The sequence below is a fragment of the Arachis hypogaea genome, chromosome 3 (assembly GCF_003086295.3).
Source record: "Arachis hypogaea cultivar Tifrunner chromosome 3, arahy.Tifrunner.gnm2.J5K5, whole genome shotgun sequence".
Taxonomy (NCBI): domain Eukaryota; kingdom Viridiplantae; phylum Streptophyta; class Magnoliopsida; order Fabales; family Fabaceae; genus Arachis; species Arachis hypogaea.
The window spans coordinates 130,659,595-130,675,649 of record NC_092038.1 but is presented as its reverse complement, the minus strand read 5'-3'; the positions used below and the strand labels follow the sequence as shown (position 1 = coordinate 130,675,649).

At 37.7% G+C, this 16,055-nt stretch overlaps 4 protein-coding genes across 4 annotated transcripts; all 4 read left to right on the top strand.

Annotated features, from left to right (window-relative positions):
- The first annotated feature begins 2,345 nt into the window (after positions 1-2,345).
- On the top strand, positions 2,346-3,462 carry LOC140183611 (uncharacterized). Its single transcript, XM_072232069.1, has 2 exons — positions 2,346-2,804; positions 3,169-3,462. Exons 1-2 carry the CDS (start codon positions 2,346-2,348, stop codon positions 3,460-3,462), a joined length of 753 nt encoding a protein of 250 aa, XP_072088170.1.
- A 56-nt stretch (positions 3,463-3,518) lies between these two features.
- Positions 3,519-4,477, top strand: LOC114927490 (uncharacterized). Its single transcript, XM_029297470.1, has 3 exons — positions 3,519-3,650; positions 3,958-4,282; positions 4,428-4,477. The coding sequence occupies exons 1-3, from the start codon at positions 3,519-3,521 to the stop codon at positions 4,475-4,477; spliced, it is 507 nt and encodes a 168-aa protein (XP_029153303.1).
- A 3,113-nt stretch (positions 4,478-7,590) lies between these two features.
- LOC112791644 (glucan endo-1,3-beta-glucosidase 2) lies at positions 7,591-10,572 on the top strand. The gene is made up of 4 exons (XM_025834555.3): positions 7,591-7,980; positions 8,723-9,973; positions 10,083-10,113; positions 10,200-10,572. The coding sequence occupies exons 1-4, from the start codon at positions 7,908-7,910 to the stop codon at positions 10,339-10,341; spliced, it is 1,497 nt and encodes a 498-aa protein (XP_025690340.1). The 5' UTR covers positions 7,591-7,907; the 3' UTR covers positions 10,342-10,572.
- A 1,473-nt stretch (positions 10,573-12,045) lies between these two features.
- On the top strand, positions 12,046-16,014 carry LOC112791642 (uncharacterized). Its single transcript, XM_025834553.3, has 6 exons — positions 12,046-12,906; positions 13,356-13,661; positions 13,984-14,042; positions 14,202-14,330; positions 15,225-15,360; positions 15,483-16,014. Exons 1-6 carry the CDS (start codon positions 12,511-12,513, stop codon positions 15,798-15,800), a joined length of 1,344 nt encoding a protein of 447 aa, XP_025690338.1. The 5' UTR covers positions 12,046-12,510; the 3' UTR covers positions 15,801-16,014.
- Positions 16,015-16,055: the final 41 nt, after the last annotated feature.

The window sequence follows — 16,055 nt, the reverse complement described above, 5'->3', positions numbered from 1 at the left end:
AATGAGTGGAAGCCAATTAGGGGTGGGTCGAAACATCATGCTAACTCAATAATCACACACATTGGCAAATTAATGTTTATCTATAAAGGTTTAATTTATGGTGATTCACGTACAGAATAAATATATACATAAAATATGAAATATGAATATATTTGATAATAAAATTAAATTTTATTTTAAAAGAAAATAAAATTCATTTGATTTATTATTTATTTTTATTCTTTTTGTATTCTCTGTACAATTTTATTTGATAAAGCTGTGATTTGAATTAAAAATAATTAATGGGTTGGAAACAATAATGTTAAAATTATTGTCTAATTTACAAATCAACTTGATTTCAGATAAATATTGATGACAAGTTGACATAGCAATGATAGCATATAAGCTATTTGTCTTGTTTTTTTTTTTTTTTGGTTTTCTACGGTATTCCCTAACCCGGCAGGTCAAGGACTAATCCGTCGCGATACTGAGCTCTATTTAAAGGTTTGTCGCTGGCCAATGGGTTGCTGCATGTACAAGGCGGGATTCGAAAATGAGTCATAAATAATTTGGGCAAAATCAAGGTCCCGTGTATGGTATAAGAAAGGCTCGATATTGTTTTTGGTAAAAGGCTCAATATTTTTGGTTAAGCCCGCCCATATTTTTGTAGTGATGTATTATTCTCTCTAAGGCCATATGTTTGTTTGTTTCCTGGGTTAGAAAAGAAGTGGATTGTTAATGAGAAGTGACAAAAATATCTCATTCAAGTCCAAAAAAAAATCTCATCAGGTCGAAGGAAAAAAGTTAGGACTTTTGGTTGAGTGGTAATATATGATGCTTTTTAATTTGTATTCAGGTTTGAACTTTAACAATGGCCAAGTAATGAATAGAACTCTTAAATGTGTGTGTGTGAGTAAGTAATGTACCTGAGTTTGTAATGTCTAAAATTAAAAGTTATCTAATCCATCTGAAACAAATAGAAGATGATAACTACTAGTTTTATCTTTCCCTCTCTTTTTTTCTATACAAAATATCGGTATTGTGAAGATGTGTCATTACAAGTTTTGAAAAATTTTTTTAGCTACATTAAAAATGTAAGTTTAATTTTAAGCTATGCTTTTTTATTGAAATAAATAAAAAAATATTATTTTCCTAAATACGCACTCTTGAAAATTGTTACCTAAATGCACGGTACTATTTTTCGACCACCACCCACGAAATGAGTTTAACCTCCACCTCAAGCCAAGCGCCCACAAATTGGACCAAGGTGCCATTATGTGAAAGGCGCCCAAGAAATGGGCATTTAAGGCAGGACACCTGCGAATTGGGCCATTTCTTAAGAGATACCAACGAAATGGCACTTGAGACAAAATTGGGAGGCCAGATGCGAGTTGGCCCAAATTCAGTTGTACCCCACACGAATTGGTGCAACTCAGGTGCACCTCCCGCGAAATAGAGCATGGATTTCGCTATATAAAGGGCTGTGGCAGCCAGTTTGAAACCACAGTTGGAAATCATTGTTGTGTCTCCGAGTAATCCATCTCCAACCACTCTCTTCCATCTCCAACAACTCTCTCCCATCTCCATCTCTTCACCTTCTTTATAAAATACTCTAGTTGGTACGTTGTTGTGTCTATGACTTCTGAAAATGTCTACGTTTTCATATATTCTAATGGAAAAATTTCTCATACATATGAAGGTATTACATTTGTTTGTGACGATCCACTGTGGATAATGATCCCGCCCCAAACATCATTGCAAGAGATGAAAAATGTGATCCTCATGAATACTGGTATGGTCGGAAAAAAGAAAATCACGACGTTGACTAACAGAATGCCAGTTGCAGTCGCCAACTCGTTTGCGTATCAGAAAATGCAAATTAAATCTGACCAACAAGTTTCGATGATGTTTTTTTTTTACCATTGGAGCATTGGAAGTATCTACTTGTTGGAACTATGTGTGAATCTCCAAGATGTTGGAGAAAGCTCCTCTAGTTCCAATAATATGGAACAAGCTCGAAATTTTGGTGCGGCAGATTTGATGCCAGGTCAGGAGATTTTAAGAGCTCGTAGTCCAACCTTCAACGCCTCTGTGACGCCTGGTCAGACTGTAGCAAATTGTCGTTCACGTCCCTCCCCTTCTAACCGTGTTGCACACCTAGAAGGAATTGTTGATGGGTTGGCAGAAACTTCTGATGAAGATGAGATTGAAGATGATAGTGGTGAAGAGGCAGAAGTGGTTTCCGAAACCCAACCGGTTTACCGCGAGAGGGATGTTCCGAATCGTGTCGAATCGGTTGGTGTGGGAGGGGGCGGTGGTGGATCTAGCGGTATCTTTACTATCTATCTTTAAATCTCGGTGCCATGATGTCGACCACCGCCGAAGACACATCGAGCAACTATGCTTTGTCTGGTGAGATGGAGTTGGAGGTTAGTTTGAAATTTCTGAATAGAGAAACTGCGATGCTTGCTGTAAAGAACTACAACATTCGAAGAAGTACGGAATACAAGGTGGTAGAGTTAGATCAAGCTAGGTATGTCTGCCAATGCAAGCAGCTTAGGGACCAATGTTGTTGGATGGTACGGGTTGCAAAGACAAGGGCCTCCAGATTTCTGGTAATTCGAAAATACGAAGGGCTCCACAGTTTTTTGGCAAGCTCCATGTCTCAAGACCATGCTCAGCTTGATAGGAACGTCATCTACCAGCATATATTCCCCATGGTTCATGCAGATGCTACTATTTTCATTAAGGTGTTTCAAGGATCAGTCGAGGCAGCCTACGGGTACAAGGTTTCTTACAAGAAGGTTTGGCACGCAAAGCAGAAGGTAATTACCAAAATTTATGGTGATTGGGAGGAGTCATACGACCAGCTTCAGAGATATTTCAATGCACTGCAAGCTTTTGTTCTAGGTATTTGTTTCAATTAAAAGTTACGGTAATTTATAAGTTGAAGTCCTTATGGTGTGGTTCTAATTAAGTGTAGTCATGCCAGGCACAATTGTTGACCTCCAAACACGACTGAACTATGTCGGCAACACATTGGACTGTCACAGTGTCATGTTTCATCAGGTTTTTTGGTTGTTTCCATCCTGTATTGAAGCCTTCAAGCATTGTAAGCCACTGGTCTCCATAGACGAAACGCACTTGTATGGTAAGTGAACAGGGACCCTGTTGTTGGGCATAGTGCAGGACAGGGATAACAACATCCTGCCCGTTGCTTTTGTGATTGTCGAAAGGGAGAACACAGAGTCGTGGTTCTTTTTCCTTTCGAATCTCAGGAGACATGTAGCAACTCAACCAGGGATACTGCTTATCTCTGATCGGCATGCAGGAATAAAGGCTACTTTAGAGCGGGCTGAGAGTGGATGGGAACACAATGTGTACTGTGTGAGACATATTGCCTCTAATTTCGCAACTAGTTTCAAGAGCAAGGAAGCAAAAAGGCACCTAGTCAACGCGGCGTATTCTAAGACACAAGAGTAGGCACAATACTACCTTGAGTTAATTAGCACGAGGATCCGGTGTCTTCCCCGCAAATGATGGCCTGGATTCGAGGGTTAGAGCCGCCGAAGTGGCTGCAGCATCGTGACGAGGGCCGACGATACAGGCACATGACAACCAACTTGTCGGAATGTATCAACTCTATTCTCAAGGGAACTCGTAACCTTCTAGTTTGTGCTATTGTGAAGTATACTTACCATCGTCTTAAAAAAATAATTTTTTAAAATATTATTTTTTTTAAAAAGTTTATCAGGCCTTCTAACAGGCTACAGGCCAGGCTAAACTGAATAACATGCCAGGCTTAGTACTTTGAAAAAAGTCTATAACAGACTGCAGGCCAGGTCCAGGCCAATTAACTACATAACAGGCCAGGCCTGACCTATTTTCACCCCTAGGCTTAATGCATTATTTGTCAAGAAGGGTCGCGAGGCACAGGCACAGATCGCATGAGGTCAAGTTTTTTCGCAATTTCTGCAGAAAGCTATACTGGCAAACAGAGAAGGTATTTCCCAGATGCTTGTTATTTCGTATGACAGAGCCACGTCTATCTTCACAGTCAATGAGATAGCAGCCGTCGGGGTCCAGTCGTGTTTCAGGGTTTACTTAGAACATGGTAGATGTGACTGTGGATACTTCCAGGCGTTGCACTATCCATGTGCTCATGCGTTGGCTACATGTGCACACGCAAGGCTTGATTGGCAGCCTTATGTCGCGCCAGTCTATCGTGTTGAGAACGTGTTTCGGGTTTACCAGATGGAATTTTCTCCAATGCCAGACGAGGAGTTGTGGCCTCCATACGAAGGTGAATGGATCGCCTCCAATCCCCATCTCCAAAGAACAATGGAAGGAATGTTATCGGTGCGCGGATCATATAATGCGTCAAGTGCGAATAGGAACCTCCGGGTCCTGTCGCAATACCACCTATAATAATCTTGGCTGGGACGCAGGGTCTCGGCGTGATCAATCTGCAGTCGATATGACTCGATATGGCGGCTAGCCCATACCTCAAACCAAGTTGACAGGCGTACGAGCCACCAGCGGAGGATTCAACAGTCCTTGTTTGCCCCCAAATTGACGCAACACTCTGTCAATATTTAGAATCTCAATCCACCAGAATAATATCAGCGGTACAACCGAGGTGTAGAAATCTCTATGTGGAGCACCAAGAAATTCAGCAGGCACTCTTGACAGAATACGAGGTTCCATATACGGCAACCAATTAAACTGCACGGAGAGTGACATAACGTTAACACATATTTAGACGAACACCATATATAAATTTCAACAAAGGCTAAATCAGACCTCGTCCACTTGTAGGTTGTCCAACCTTAGTCGGTGCCTCAGAAGGCATTGCTCAGCGTAGTTATTATGTCCCTTCTTGCCCGCCCACCTGAGGGAAAATCAGTACGTGCAAATAAGTTGTATAGTTAACAATAAACCAAAATTTATGACGTAACGAAACTAAACAGGATATGCCATATGATACCACACCTTGTAGCTAATGGAAAACTATACAGCGTCGCCACCTCTGGTGCCCAGAACGATAGCCTGTAATAAATCTATGACATTAACAATGTATGACAACCAGCCATACCTTCGACATTGTAATCTGTTGCCAAGCACATGGCTCGATATAGCCAGCAAAGACATGCGCTACCCCAACTATAGGTACTGATGGCATCAAAATCAACCAACAGAGATAGATACTGAACGTGGACTGTGTTGTTGGCCTTGTCTGGCAGTAGCATGCCGCCCAACAAATACAGAATGTAACAACAGGCATACTGAATTAGGACATCATCTGTTACGTCAAGCGGTATCTGTTGAAGACGAGTTCTAAGTCACTTCAGCTTTATGTTATATTTCGTTGTCCCTACATGCCCGACTGGGACATCACCAAGTAGTTCTTAGCACCATTGCCATATATCTCTCTGATGAAAGTTGTTCCATGACCTTAAAGTACCACTGATAGGCTCCCCATCAATAGGTAAACCTAGCTGCATTGCCACATCCTCTAGTGTGATGGTACACACACCCCACGGGAGGTGAAATGTGTGCGTCTCGGATCGCCATCTCTCAATAAAGGGGCTTATTAGTGGATTATCATACTCGAAACGCTTTATTAATGAAGCACAATAAAATCTTGCTTGTCGTAAATATAGTTCAAGCCTCTGTCGCCTGACATCCATACTTGGATCCGGCGGCTCCGACGTGAAAACATCCACAAGTGTGCCATGCGGTGTCAGAACACGTGCGGGCTGCATAAAAGAAACATGAAGAGCACCCTTAAAATTACACTGGCCGATATTAAATAACGCCAAAATTATTTAAACTGAAAAAAGTAGAAACAAAATTGACAACAAAGAATCACTGAAACTAACCTTGTGAATCAAATGCGCAATAATATAAATCTCGTCTATCTGATTTAAATTTTCCTGGACGTTACTACAACTACCGTCGCCCATGTTACACTTTTCTAATCAAATCACAACATAAAATTATTAATCAAAACACACTTTTTTTTCCTCTCCTCCACGGTTTATGATTTTCCTCCCTCTCTTCCACCGATTTTCATTTCATGCTGCACTTGGTCCTTTTCCTCCTCCCTTTTATATACACACCAAGCCACAATATGTACCCAATGCATGTTTGTACTGGACTGCAACAACCTGAAACTTGCAGCATTCACCACAAACCTGCACCATTTCGTTGCAGCCGCCATGGGCTTGGTCATTTTATGGGCGCTGCAACAGATGTGACCCAACTCGTGGATGCCAGAAGCAGGATGCTCCATTTTGCATGCGCCTCCTTTGATGTCGCCATTTCGCTGCTGCCTCCAGTGATGTGCAGTCCTCCATTTTGCAGGTGGTATGATTGAAATGGTGGTCAACGATTCTCCTGTCAGCTTTGGATCCATTTCATCAGACATGTATGAAATGGTTGCTAAACCCATTTCGTGGGTGGTTGCCGAGAGATGGTGCTGCGCATTTAGGTAACAGTTTTCAAGGGTGGGTATCTAGGGAAATAATATTTTTGTTTTATTTATTTCAATAAAAAAGTCCATATATGAAAATACTCAATTTTATTCTAATTTTTTCTCCCTTACTCTAGGTTATTTTGGGTATTTTAATGTTAAAAGAAGTTACTATATTTTCATTCATAATAACGATATAAGTGCGCCATTATTTTGATAAAAAAAAATATTTTTTCAATGAGTTTTTTTAGCGTGTGTACCAAATTTCTAGTAGTAAAAATAAAAGTATTAGAAAAATAAAAATATCTTTTTTGATAAGCTGTAATTTATATTTTTTTAAAAGATCTTTTTTCCTTAAAAAAAGATGTTTTTCATATAATAAATAAACAAAAAATACTTTTATATTGTTATACCCAAACATAATTGATAGATAAAAAGATCTTTTTATATGAGATAACTAAATATAAAATAACTTTTACTTTTCTATAAGATCTTTTAAAAAAAAGATAACTCAAATTATTTTTTTTAAAAACTCACCCAAATAAACCCTAAATACCATAAAATTAAATCAGGAATTAGTCCTCACATAAAATTATATTTACTTATTATCTCAACATTTAATCACCATCCACGCCCATAGTTAATAAAATTGAATAAGATCTTTTTAAATTTTAACACAATAAGCGTAAATATTTTTTTATAGATATTATAAAGTGTGATTTTTTATTATATATTTTTAAATAAAATCAGAAAATATTATACAATAAAAAATTATATTTAATAATATCAATTTATAAAAAAAAAGTATTTTACACATTGAGCCAAACTAGAAGTATTAAAAATGAATGAGGAAGAGAAGAAAACAAGGGGTAAGGGTGGGAAATCCCATATAATATTTGACCGTTGTTGATTCTATGTAGAGTGTAGAGTGCAGAGTACCTGTCTGTAAGTTGCAGTGGTCCTTTTCCCTTTTTGCTGGCCCCACACCACATCCATTGGTCTGTTTTCATCTCATATATCATATCATATGCTTTACAGTTACAAGTTACAAGACAAAATCCTAAAGCCAAACTCTCCTACTTTAACGGCTACCACACAGTTAACTATAAATAATACCAATTTATGTAGTAATTTACATGCACATACACCTTTAACAAATTATCATATTTGTTGAATCCAAATACTTAAAAAGAAGTGCAAACATAAAATATTAGTCACTCTCCTTTCCTTGGTCCTTGCAATCTGGTTTCGTTTTCTGCTGACTCTGCTTGTTTGCAGCATTCATTTGGATTCCTTAACCATTTTGATTTTTCTGACACCTTTCTTTTCCCCACTTGCATTGCTCCTTCAATTCCATATTGTAACTTCTTTTGTTTTTTTTCTCTCTCATTCACATTATCACATATATCACCTTCTTCCTCTTTCCATTGTTGAGTTTCTCAACCCGGAGGACATGGCTCTGCATTCTTGTCTTCTTCTTCTTCTTCTTCTTCTTCTTCAAATCTCTCTACTTGCAGCTGATGAAGGTGAGTACTGAGTGCCCTCTTCTATTACTTTCTTTTTTCTTCTTTGCTGCTGTGCTTTCTCTCAACATGGGTGTTTTCTTTGTCAAGGGATAAAGATTAGTTTTTTTTTTCCCATTCACATTCTCTTGATGTTTGAACCGTTCATTATAGCATTAACATTCCCCTTTGGAATAAAAACATATTATTTCTCATGAGTTGGCCTTCATTGTTAAGTGTGCTCTGAAAGTGAAAACTACATTTGCTTCATTCTCCAGAGGTGGATTTTGGGATGAGTTCTTCTCTTGCCTGCCCTTTAACACTGTATTAGCTCCAAGCAACTACTAATTATTCTACTTTTAATAATGCTTTTCTCTTTGTGATTTATCTTAGGGTAGGGAGTGTGTTAAGAATACTAGTCATGGAAGAGTTGTTGGTGTTTTTAATGTATTTACACATTTGAATGAAAGAACAAAGTTATAAAAAAGATACACCCATGTGCACAAGCACAACCCTTTTTATTTACTTGTTGCATATTTTCTTTTAGAATGAAAATAATGAGAGGGTAGATAGGCATTTGTTCTTTGATCTTCTTCTTGAATGACAATTTATGTGGTCCACCTCTAATCATTTAGATACATTAAATAAAGAAGGACACCTCAGTTTGTTGGTTTTGTTCTCCTTGCAATTCAATAACTTATGGTCTTCACCTTATGTTAAATGGAACATGATGCTGATTTGTGTTTGTTTTTTACCACCTTTGAAGCATTCATTGGAGTGAACATTGGAACATCTCTCTCAGACATGCCTCATCCAACACAAGTAGTAGCACTTCTTAAATCACAGCAAATTCACCATGTTCGGTTGTATGATGCTGACCAAGCCATGCTCATTGCACTTGCAAAGACAGGAATTGAAGTTTCTGTCTCTGTCCCCAATGAAGAACTCTTAGCAATTGCCCAATCAAATTCCACAGCTGCCAATTGGGTTTACCGAAATGTTGTAGCACATTATCCATCCACTAACATAACATCAATTTGTGTTGGTTCTGAGGTTTTAACCACACTTCCTAACGTTGCAAAAATCCTAGTCAATGCCCTTAAGTACATTCATTCAGCTCTTGTCGCTTCGAATCTGGATCGCCAGATCAAAGTTTCCACACCCCTTTCGTCTTCCATGATCCTCGATTCGTTCCCTCCTTCCCAAGCCTTCTTTAACCGCTCCCTGAATCCTATCTTGATTCCAATGCTTGATTTCTTGCAATCAACAGGCTCCTATCTAATGCTCAACATTTACCCGTACTATGATTACATGGAATCTAATGGGGTGATTCCATTGGACTATGCACTCTTCAAGCCTCTGCCTCCCAACAAAGAAGCCATAGATTCCAACACACTTGTACACTACACCAATGTGTTTGATGCTGTGGTGGACGCAGCATATTTCGCCATGTCCTTTCTAAACTTCACCAATATCCCGGTGGTGGTGACGGAGACAGGATGGCCTTCCAAGGGCGACCGGAACGAGCCGGACGCAACATTAGACAATGCAAATGCATATAACAGCAATCTCATCAAACATGTTTTAAACATGACAGGAACTCCCAAGCATCCGGGGATAGCCATTAGTACTTACATCTATGAGCTCTACAATGAGGACACAAAAGCAGGGCCATTGTCTGAAAAGAACTGGGGATTGTTTGATGCAAATGGAAAACCTATTTACATATTGCATCTCACAGGGTCAGGAGCAGTTTTGGCTAATGATACTACAAATCAAACTTACTGCGTCGCCAAGGATGATGCTGATCCCAAGATGCTGCAGGCTGGAATAGATTGGGCTTGTGGACCTGGCAAGGTGGATTGCTCTCCATTGCTTCAGGGCCAACCCTGCTATGAACCGGACAATGTGGTTGCACATGCTAACTATGCTTTTGATACTTACTACCATTTGATGGGAAGGTCTTCTGAAGCCTGTAACTTCAATCAAATGGCTACAATTTCTACCTCCAATCCAAGTAAGTTACTGTTTATTACATCAAAATTAAGATTATAAATGTTGGGTTTGATTTGTTTTGCCATTTTTGTATATAGTTATGTAACTAATGACATTGTTAACGAATGCAGGTCACGGTTCTTGTGTATTTCCGCCGGGAAGGTAAGACATATTGGCCTTTTTATGCTTCATTTCATTAATAATATGTTTTTTGTGTCTTTGTTGATTTTATTTGTAAATATGTGCAGTCTCGGCAAAAATGGAACCTTTGGTAATGTGACAGCAGCATCAATGAACTCAACAAGTTTAGATTCTTCTGCTAACAATGTTCATAGAAGCCTTGTATTGGTGATAGGAGTAGTAGTAACATGGGGAGTGGTTTTGCTATGATACATTCCTTAAGGAACATATGCTCCTTATTAGATTATTCTGTGAAAAATGATGATGTTGCAATCTCAAACTTCAAAGTCCAAAGTGGTCTGGTCCATTCAACTTTGTACTAGAATATCGTTTGACAGTTGACAAGGCATTAACTAGGCCAATTTTTTTGTGGAAGCCTTTCTTCTTTTTTTCAATGTAAGATGTGATCGGATAATACAATTCAATATTCCAGCCTGTAAATTAAGTAGGATCTAAGGAAGGACTAGGTGGCTGCCATTTGCCAAAGCGTTTCCTTCACCTTCGAAACATGTATAAAGAATATTCTTCATTGAATTTTCCAGATGGAAAAAAAAGGGGGAAAAAGTTATTAAAAAAAAGCTAGGAAGATTGGAAACACTAAATAAATAAATAACATTTTTCTTGATGCCTTTTTTATTTTATTTCTTTATTATTGACCGCTTAATCCAGGTACAAATTTACAAGGATTTAGATCTTCTAAATTTTGAATATCATTTTAGAGAATAAAATATGATCTTTTATTTTTTGAATAGTTTTTCTCTCATATTTTTTTTTGTTTCACCTATAAAATAAATGGTGAAACATTACATTTTATCATCTAAAGTAAAAATTCAAAATTTAAAAGATTCAAATTCGTTCATAAAATAGCAAAGTGATACAGAAAATAATTAAATAAAAAAGTCTTTTTATTTGAAAGAAGGATATAGAATGAGCGTTGATTTTGTATGTTCATATTGATATTATTTACTTTGATCAAATAATTTAGTCAATACCAACTCCATTGCATGGTATTACGTGTGTGTTCTTAAGATTTGTATAAATATAGGATTAGGTTGAAACCTAATAAAACAGAAAATAAAAGAAAGAGATTCTGAAATCTAGTATCTTATTAATGACTCGTTGTCATCAGTCATTAGCCATTATTACAGATAAGAGATGTTTAATGGAAAAAGCTAAACCCGGTTGTCAGCGATGTATGGTTGGTACGGCGGATTTTGCTAAACACAATAACAATACTGCCAATGAGAAATGCTTTTTATGACTATATCGCCATCTTTGATTCTTTGGTTTGAAGAAGGACATTTGTATTAACCACAATTAACATTTCTCCTTAAAATTGATAACCTTTTACCTTTAAATTTTCTTAATATAATACTTATTTTTTTAAGAGTTCACATTCATGTATTTAGATAATATTTTAAATATTAAGTTTAAAAATTTAATTATTTTTACTAATATAATAATAATAATTATTTGTGTAAATTTTTTATTTTAATATTATATGAAAATTAAATTCTTTATTTAATTACATTAGAACAATAGTTACATTCTTATATTATATTTGTGTAACTTTTAAAGTCATGAATTCGAATGTAATATTAAATTAAACTAAATACATATAGTATTGTATAGTTTGCGCTACATTTACTCTATTTTTATGTTGTCATTAAATTTACGATCATATATATAGAAAAAGAATAGAATTAGCATAAGGAAAAGTTTAGGGCCAACAGTTTTATTGAATTTTGGCCAGCATGTAATCAGCAGAGGAAGGTGAGTCATTGGATAAAATCTCATACCAATCTCACACCATCAAATCATCATTGATGGCTAGTTGATGGCTAACAATCACATAAATTGCTGGCCCCTAACATTGCTCTTAGAATAAAAGTAGCAGCCAATGTCCAATGAGGTATGGCAATGCTCTTTGGTGTTAAACAAAAGTTACCACTTAATGCACAGGCAAATAGAATAAAAACCGCAATCCTGTAGTTGAAGACAAGTATCAGAACAGTAAACACATTTTCGGAGTATTTAAACAAGAACGAGGGGCCAAAGATCAGAAGCTGCTATGCCTATTCTGTCATAATCTCACTCTCTCTCTCATCCAGCTCCTATAAACAACCCTCTCACACTCGAAGCTTCCATTCCATGTGCTGATGTGCACAACAACCGCCACCCCCTTAACCCCCCAATTAAGGATTTAAGATTCCAAAACACTAGACAATACAAGTCACAACTCAGCACACAAAAGCACATAAGAAGAAGAAGAAGAAAACACACTCTTCCAAGTTAAACATCTTCCTTTCTTCAACCATCCGCAAACTCCAAACTTGCGACCATATTCGGAGACCCATTTGACCAAAACATCCGAAACCAATGTCAGTGTCATGTGGGGTGGAGTGCGTCTTCGTGCTCGGCTGCGCACGCTGGCTGTGGAAGCGCTGCACATACATCGGCTCTTACGACAGCGCCACGTGGACCGCCGCCACTCCCGACGAGTTCGAGCCCGTCCCCCGCCTCTGCCGCCTCATCCTTGCCATCTACGAGCCCGATCTCCGCCGTCCTACCCACTATGAGCCCGCCGGCGGCTACCGCGTCGACCCCGATTGCGTCGTCAAGCGTGTCGGCCACTCTGAAACCCAAGGCCGCGTGCCGCCGTATCTCATATACGCCGACCACCAGCACCGCCAGATCGTGCTCGCCGTCCGCGGCCTCAACCTCGCCAAAGAGAGCGACTACAAGCTCCTTTTGGATAACCGCCTTGGGAAGCAGGTTTGTATTTGGATTTTGGAACAACATTTATTTATTAAACTTAGTAATATACTAATATTGCTTGCAGCTATAAGAAAACTAATGCTCAAACTTTGTTATGAATTGATTAATCAACGTCCCTTCTAATAATAACAAGAAAAACTGTTCATATTAGGTATAGATTACTAACGAGCGCGTAAATCAGCTGGCTGGGGGCTGAGCTAGGTACGAGAGGTTTGAATTGCCTATGTCTGGTTTTGATTATAAAAAAGAAAAATTGTTTTAGTTGAATCTGCCTATAAGGACTCATAATCTATTAAAGGACATGTTGAATTATTATAGACTATGGTGAATATTTTTATATGCCTTGGGCTTAATTGTTGGAAACTTGGGACACTTTTTTATTCAGGATGAATGTAGCTATTGCATAAAACCTTGATAGTGTTTACCACTTACCAAATATGTTACAGATGTTTGATGGCGGGTATGTTCACCATGGTTTGCTGAAGTCGGCGGTTTGGTTGCTGAACCAGGAATCGGAGACCCTCAAGAAGTTGTGGGTGGATAATGGTTGCAGCTATGATATGGTATTTGTGGGGCACTCCCTTGGTTCCGGGGTTGTGTCGTTGCTGACTATACTGGTGGTGAATCATAGGGAGAGGTTGGGAGGGATACCAAAGGAGAAGATTCGGTGCTATGCCGTTGCTCCTGCAAGGTGTATGTCACTCAATTTGGCTGTCAAGTATGCCAATGTCATACACTCTGTTGTACTGCAGGTAACGAATCAAATTCTATTCGATGCTCCTGCTTGTGTTCCTGCTAATATAGTGCTAGTGTGTCACAATCATGACAATTCTTGAGAAGACAAATTATTATATGGCACTACTTTGTTTATTCTAAAGCTAGAATTTGTGTTTCTATGTTAATCTGGCGAGGAAGATATTCTATATCAACAAGCTTTTTCTTCTCCCCAACAATCTTTTCGTTACTAATCTCAATGGAATTGAAAAGATGCTCATTTAATTGCTTATTCAACTTTCTGATCATTGACAATGTTGATTCTAATTAGTAATTATAGTTGCTTTTATTCTTCTTCAGGACGATTTCTTGCCAAGAACAGCCACTCCATTGGAAGATATATTCAAATCCATATTCTGGTTAGTAATGTCCTTCATCCTATAACGGCAATGTGGGAGCACTATTGTTCTCAACTTTCAAGTGCATGTGATTTGTTCTCCATTCATATTTTTAATCTCTGTTGGGTGGAGTAAATTATCACAATGATCTCTTAAACCAGGCCTTGATGATTTAAACAGCTTGCCCTGCTTATTATTCTTGGTTTGCTTGAGGGACACCTTCATACCAGACGATAGAAAGCTTAGAGATCCAAGGAGACTTTATGCACCTGGACGAATGTACCATATTGTTGAGAGAAAATTTTGCAGGTATTCACTTCCGTACACTCTTGTTTATAGTAAACGCCCAATATTCCCAAATATTGTGGGAATTTCCCTTTCTTCTCCCTTGGTAATTCTCGTTTTGATTGTAGTAAGGAATAAATACCGCAAGGATGTAGTTAATCAGATATAGTAACAACACAACTTTGAGTGATTTTGTTTTTTGTTAATATTTTTTGGGTTCTACCTACCTAGAAAAATACTTCAAAAACAATAATAAAATTATAGAAAATCTTGGTTTATGATTGAGGAGTTTGTATAGGATTTGTTACTTTACCCAATTGTAGTAACGTAGACGGTTTGTGATAGATCATATAATATATCAGTAAATAGTCGAATTAGTCTCTGAAATATCACTCATTCTCCAAATTAGTTCTCGAAAGATTTTTTTAATCAAATTTGTCCTTCAAAGATTTTAAATTAGTAATGTTAGTCCTTTTATCACTTTCATTGCTAATGACGTCATAATTTGCTGATGTGGTATGTTAAGTGACATCACAACACACACCTAGTAATCCTAATTGGCGCCTAACATGGTAAGTTTATGAAATTAGATCAAATTAATCCCAAATTGAGGGATTTTAATGCCTAAAGTTCTCTCAATTAGACAACTAGATTTTGATTTGATCTATTTCATAAACTTGTTATGTTAATAATCAATTGAGACTCTTAGGTATGTGTTGTAGTGTCACTTAACGTGCTACATTAGCAATTTTGACACCATCAACAAAGAAAGTGAAACTTAAAATATTTGAAGGATGAATTTGATTAAAAAAATCTTTCGGAGACCAATTTAGAGAACAAATGATCTTTTAGGTATAAATTTGACCATTTATTCGATAATATATTGTAATATAATTCCTAATTTCTTGGTAAACACAGATGTGGGAGATTTCCTCCTGAAGTGAGAACTGCCATTCCTGTTGATGGAAGATTTGAGCATATCGTCTTATCCTGCAATGCAACATCAGATCATGGAATTATTTGGATCGAAAGGGAGGCAGAGAAAGCTCTACAAGTAAGGAAATTTAGTGTGAGAGTGCCATTTGCTGTTTGTGTTGATCTATTAGTCAGTATATCTGCGTGCGATATGCTGTCATTCTGTTAATAAAAGTAATGTATTTTCTGTTTCTCTTGCAGCAAATGAAGGAACATAGTACCGAAACTGTGATAGTCCCTCCATCGGTGCAAAAGTTCGAGAGATTGCAGACCATAGAGAAAGAACATAGGAATGCTTTGGAAAGAGCTGTTAGCTTGAATGTACCCCATGCGGTGGATGCTGCAGAGAATGAACCGGGTGAACACAATGAAGCCGAGACAGGTAGCACCAGTGACGAGAAAGAAGCCTCAAGTTCTGAATCAAGAACAAGTGGTGGAAGACCAAACTGGGATGATGTTGTCCAAAAGCTTTTAAAGAAGAAGAATGAGCCAGAAGATGTTGCAAATTTGCCACAATAAAATATCTTCTAGGTGAGAATTTCTTTTTTTCCAACCGCTTTTTGCTATTTTTAGATAATTCAGTGTTTGTATAATGTAAAAGGTAAAATGATGGTGTGTACAGCGTTACGAGAAATTATTTGTAATTTTAAGATTAATATGACGGCAAGTGCTGTCTCAAAATCCAATGTTTTGATCATGAAATAAAATGTTAAAAACTGTGAATATCGATCAATCTTTTTCAAACCTTTCTAATTTTGGATGAACCGAACACAC

What these genes read in the sequence shown, in the direction of transcription:
- LOC112791642 (XM_025834553.3), top strand. Translation starts at nt 12,511, where the DNA reads ATGTCAGTGTCATGTGGGGTGGAGTGCGTCTTCGTGCTCGGCTGCGCA. An exon ending in ATAACCGCCTTGGGAAGCAG is followed by an intron (nt 12,907 to 13,355) that starts GTTTGTATTTGG and finishes AATATGTTACAG; the next exon opens with ATGTTTGATGGCGGGTATGT. An exon ending in GTTGAGAGAAAATTTTGCAG is followed by an intron (nt 14,331 to 15,224) that starts GTATTCACTTCC and finishes TGGTAAACACAG; the next exon opens with ATGTGGGAGATTTCCTCCTG.
- LOC114927490 (XM_029297470.1), top strand. Translation starts at nt 3,519, where the DNA reads ATGGCCTGGATTCGAGGGTTAGAGCCGCCGAAGTGGCTGCAGCATCGT. An exon ending in AGGGAACTCGTAACCTTCTA is followed by an intron (nt 3,651 to 3,957) that starts GTTTGTGCTATT and finishes CAATTTCTGCAG; the next exon opens with AAAGCTATACTGGCAAACAG. An exon ending in GTTGTGGCCTCCATACGAAG is followed by an intron (nt 4,283 to 4,427) that starts GTGAATGGATCG and finishes GCTGGGACGCAG; the next exon opens with GGTCTCGGCGTGATCAATCT.
- LOC112791644 (XM_025834555.3), top strand. Translation starts at nt 7,908, where the DNA reads ATGGCTCTGCATTCTTGTCTTCTTCTTCTTCTTCTTCTTCTTCTTCAA. An exon ending in AATTTCTACCTCCAATCCAA is followed by an intron (nt 9,974 to 10,082) that starts GTAAGTTACTGT and finishes TAACGAATGCAG; the next exon opens with GTCACGGTTCTTGTGTATTT. An exon ending in TGTGTATTTCCGCCGGGAAG is followed by an intron (nt 10,114 to 10,199) that starts GTAAGACATATT and finishes AAATATGTGCAG; the next exon opens with TCTCGGCAAAAATGGAACCT.
- LOC140183611 (XM_072232069.1), top strand. Translation starts at nt 2,346, where the DNA reads ATGTCGACCACCGCCGAAGACACATCGAGCAACTATGCTTTGTCTGGT. An exon ending in TTTGGCACGCAAAGCAGAAG is followed by an intron (nt 2,805 to 3,168) that starts GTAATTACCAAA and finishes GGCATAGTGCAG; the next exon opens with GACAGGGATAACAACATCCT.